The 5,011-nt window shown below is 46.5% G+C and overlaps 1 protein-coding gene across 1 annotated transcript in view; it reads left to right on the top strand.

The window, feature by feature from the left end:
- Positions 1-2,681, top strand: part of rab28 (RAB28, member RAS oncogene family) — a 39,756-nt gene extending 37,075 nt beyond the window's left edge. The window contains exon 7 of the mRNA XM_027023121.3: positions 1,220-2,681. Coding sequence (XP_026878922.1) covers positions 1,220-1,312 — 93 coding nt within the window. The 3' untranslated portion in view covers positions 1,313-2,681. The remainder of the gene's footprint in view (positions 1-1,219) is intronic.
- Positions 2,682-5,011: the final 2,330 nt, after the last annotated feature.

A 5,011-nucleotide genomic window follows, 5' to 3' on the forward strand; every position in this document is an offset into this window, starting at 1 on the left:
TACCAGTCTGCCATCACTCTCTCTCACACTCAGACCAGTGTGACACCAGTCTGACATCACTCTCTCTCACACTCAGATCAGTGTGATACCAGTCTGACATCACTCTCTCTCACACTCAGACCAGTGTGATACCTGTCTAACATCACTCTCTCTCATACTCAGATCAGTGTGATACCTGTTTGACATCACTCTCTCTCACACTCAGACCAGTGTGATACCTGTCTAACATCACTCTCTCTCATACTCAGATCAGTGTGATACCTGTTTGACATCACGCTCTCTCACACTCATACCAGTGTGATACCTGTCTGACATCAATCTCTCTCACTCAGACCAGTGTGATACCTGTTTGACATCACTCTGTCACACTCAGACCAATGTGATACCAGTCTGATATTGCTCTCTCTCACACTCAGACTAGTGTGATAGCTGTCTGACATCACTCTCTCTCACACTCAGACCAGTGTGATACCTGTCTGACATCACTCTCTCTCACATTCAGACTTTTATGATACCAGTCTGACATCACTCTCTCACACTCAGACCAGTGTGATACCAGTCTGACATCACTCTCTCACACTCAGACCAGTGTGATACCAGTCTGATATCGCTCTCTCTCACACTCAGACTCGTGTGATACCAGTCTGACATCACTCTCTCACACTCAGACTAGTGTGATACCAGTCTGACATCACTCTCTCTCACACTCAGACCAGTGTGATACCTGTCTGACATCACTCTCTCTCACACTCAGACTAGTGTGATACCAGTCTGACATCACTCTCTCACACTCAGACCAGTGTGATACCTGTCTGACATCACTCTCTCTCACACTCAGACTAGTGTGATACCAGTCTGACATCACTCTCTCACACTCAGACCAGTGTGATACCTGTCTGACATCACTCTCTCTCACACTCAGACCTGTGTGATACCAGTCTGATATCGCTGTCTCTCACACTCAGACTAGTGTGATACTAGTCTGACATCACTCTCTCTCACACTCAGACCAGTGTGATACCAGTCTAACGTCACTCTCTCTCACACTCTCTGCATTATGGGTTTGCTCACAGGTCAAGAATTGTAATTCACAGGAACTACTGTAGCAAAGGTTAACATGAGTGAAATGGGTAGGATAAAGTTAGAACATCGCATTTACGACCTTCTCTTCCTTTTCTCTTTTGTGTGTGTGTGTACGCGCACGTGTATGTGTGTGCAGCGTGTGGTAAAGGCGGACATAGTCAACTACAGTCAAGAGACTGTGGCTCGGACGGTCAACCCCCCCCGAAGCTCCATGTGTGTTGTACAGTGATGCCCTGCCAATCAACACTGCCCCTAAACCCCATACAACACACACACACACACACACACACACACACACACACACACACACACACACACAGACACAGTGTGTCTTTGTGTGTGTGCTGAGTCCCTGCTCAGGCTGGCTACATCAGTCTGCTCAAGCAGCACAGAGACAGTTCAGCTCCTACAGACACGTCCTGTCTTCAGGTGGCATTAGCGTGTTCTAGAGGGCAGCATTCTTCATGTTTACATCACCTGAGAGTGACGCAGCTGTGTGTTCATTTAGACACCCTTTACACAAGTCCCAAAAGTCCCCCCAAGGCCGGCCATACTGGAATGACTGGGAACGCCAGCGGTGCGGATGAAGGAGACCCGCGAGCTCCTGTGTTCCTGTCACTTCCTGTGGGAGAGGATATTCTAAACAGACACCCTGCCTGTTCACACATCCTTCATTCTTCCTAGTGAGGATGAGGATGATGGTGATGAAGAAATGTCAGTGTGTAGGATACAGTTGTCTAAATCTAGACTGAATTCAGTCCCACATACTCCGTTCCACTGGCAGGACGTTAAAGAGCTTCAGCCAGAGCGTTCCGATTTCACGGGTTTGTGTGTGCATTCGTATGTGTTTGCGTGCTTGCATGCGTATGTACATATGCGTGTGCGAGCATGTGCGTGTGCGTGCATGTGTTTGCATCTGTGCACGTGTGTGCCGCTTTAATCATGCATATAGAGGAGATATGCCAGCCAGAAACCCAATCTTAAGGAAACGGAGGAGCTCCAGAGCCAAACCATGTCCACTAACCAAGGACTTTTATTTTAGAAACTGTAACAGTGTACATCAATTGAAATCGGTGAATGTATCCTTCAACTTAAGACTTTTATTTTTTATTTAACTATAAACCTGTTGGTCAGCCAATGACCATTTTCTTGCATTTAAACATGCACAGTACCATCAAATTTGTTGTCAATTTTAATATTTTTGTAAATGTAATCTGATTATTTTCTTATTAGAAAATACTTTTTTTTTCCTTCTCTGATATGACAGTAGTCCTTTGTAGGATATGTCGTGTAATAGCCTGTGTAATTATGGTGATTTGTTAAGGAGCAGTAAGTTGAAGACACTTCTGCTTTTAAGGTTGTCGCCTTAACGGTAGAATACGTCACTCACGAGGGATGTTGGGAAGATCTTTTTCTTTCAACGCTGCGGTGTCATCCATCGTCTTTTGGGATATGAACTTTCAAAATGTATGTAAACATTTATCAGTCAGACTTTATTTTGTCCTAGTGAAAGAAAACGTGCTATAACCTGCTCTGTACGTTTAGGAATAAAATCAAATGCTCTGTTTTGTAAGCATTATTAAAATGATACAAGAAGATGCAGTGGTTATTATTTTTACCCTTTGGAAATGCGCAACATACATTTTCCTTCCAAGTCCCGAGGCTTTACTTTGGCATCTCGCAATCATGTGGTTAGGGAGATTGTCCAGTATTAATATCTTTAAAGCGGGATCCCTGTAATTGACTGTAATGTGATCTGGGTAAATAGTTCTGCATGAAATGCTCCGCTCTGCTCTTCCGAGCTAGTCGCCTCATCGGTTTACTCCCCGCAGAAACAGACCCAAAGAGAGACTGGCAGCCGAGCTTTAACAAATGTGACTTAAAGCGATGGGTCCGTTCATTCCAGCTTAAGCATTAAAATGGAGGGGGTGGTCTGTGGGAACACCCGCTCTCAATATTCTTATAAGGCTACTTGGACGACGTGAGCATTTTTAGAGCACCGTGCAGTTTATGCAAGGAAAATGCCCCTTTAAAACGTTTGTAACCAACGAACGGACAAACATCCCTTGAACGATCCTTTCTAAACATGGGCGTGGTAGATTGAAATTGTCTGGGCTGATGTGAAACCGCAGACTGCGCTAGAGAAGGAGTGAACAATAGCGGCGGTATCGGTTCAAGCAGGCGTATGAAGTGTCCCGAAAGAGGGCCGACGCGCCGTTTCTCAGCCGCAGGTGTGACCGCGCAGTGGAGGACGCAGCAGACCCCGGGGACTCGGCGCACAGGCAGCAGAAGTGACGGATCGCCGTGTGTGAAACAGAACCATAAGAGCTGTAATTTCAGCCCGCCATTCTTCCCAGAGAAAGCGGACTCCTAATGAGAGAAAGGCCCTTTGTGTCTTAATCTTCATTTAAAGGAGCCCTAAATCCAGTCAGACAGACGATACATTGCTCATTGTTAGTGTTTGTACTCTGTATTAATTAGACACTTCTAACCTTTTGTTTTATTCAGGTCTGTGAAAGAAACGATTAATTATCGACGATTTTTTTTTCTCATGAATCTCTAAGAATGCGACTAAAGAGAGATTTTGTAAGTTCCATTACGCGTAGGCCAACTGATCAGGCGCTCGTTTGGCTCCGTCCTTCGTCACGTCGGTTGCGGGAAACGCGAAGCTGTTGATCGAATGACGCGTTAAGACTGATCGGGATGCGTCACGCGCGCTGTCCCACTCGAGTGGGCCGCCGTTGGTGGCGTCTCGCGCTCCCCTTCCTCGCGACAGGCCGGGCTCGAGCTCGGCGCTGCTGCTGTTTGGACAGGTGGTTTTGTAAAGAAAACGGCACGTCACTTCCAGCTCGCCCGCGATATCCCGGCCCTCTCCTGAAACGACGCGAGGAAAGAATAATATATGGAAGAAAATAATGCTAGGAAATGAGTGGAAGGCTTGACCGATGGACGCAGGCCGCCAGAGATTTTAGTCCAAATGAATTTGTGGGTTTGTTTCCCAGCTCACCGTCTGCTGGCTGTGAGTGACGGCTTGGCTCATTTGTTTCGGTGCTGGCTACGTATGAAGGCAACCTGAATACTTCTGCTGTTGCTCGAAGTTGAAGGCGAACAGCTAATTTGCTGGGCGGACCTGTGTGAAATCTCTCTCAGTTTATAGTATTGGCTAATTAAAATTAGTTTACTGTTTGCTGTAGTATACATGATCTCATTTCACTCTGCTGTCAATATCCGTGCCTGTGACATGGAGCGGCGCTGTTCATATCAATAAGCTAATGTGTAAATGTCTAGTTTTGTAAGTCTTTTCACAGCCAAGTAAAACCTCCCTGAAACCAAGGACAGACGGTCAACACAAAGCCATGACATGTTCAGCGCTTTAAACTCATAAAGCCCCACAATTAGCCAGTAATGCGCTTCAATTACAATTTACTGGGGGTGTTTAAACAGTCTCCAATAAACGACGGCGTTAAATAGACCTGCAGTCCGACATACCAAGTGGGGAATAAGTGCTCGTTGTGGAGGAGAAAAGTTGGGTCTATGTGGGTGTGGGTCTGTCTGTTTTATGAGTGTTTTCAGAGTGATGTCAGACATTAATGGTGACATTAACTGTGAAGGGGTTGAGCGTGTTCGTTTCCCTGGTGCTGACCTGTAACCGGATCCCTGCGACCCCTGTGTGCTGGGCGGATTTAGGGTCCCCCCCACCAATACCCACATAAGCACACGGCACAGTGGGACACTTTGTGGACCATCAGCTCATCATCCAGGTTGGACTATTAAAAAGGAACAATAGAGCATCTGTTTGCCAGGGGCACTGAGATTGTTAAAGGCAGTGTAAATAAATGCTGGATGTATGGAAATGGCGTTTGGGTGGTCAGTGTACAGTCAGACCTCCGACATGTCGCGGTGGGGCAGGGTGGGGGGCCGCCTAAAG

Source organism: Electrophorus electricus, chromosome 3 (genome assembly GCF_041902795.1).
Source record: "Electrophorus electricus isolate QZ-2024a chromosome 3, ASM4190279v1, whole genome shotgun sequence".
NCBI classification, from domain to species: Eukaryota; Metazoa; Chordata; class Actinopteri; order Gymnotiformes; family Gymnotidae; genus Electrophorus; species Electrophorus electricus.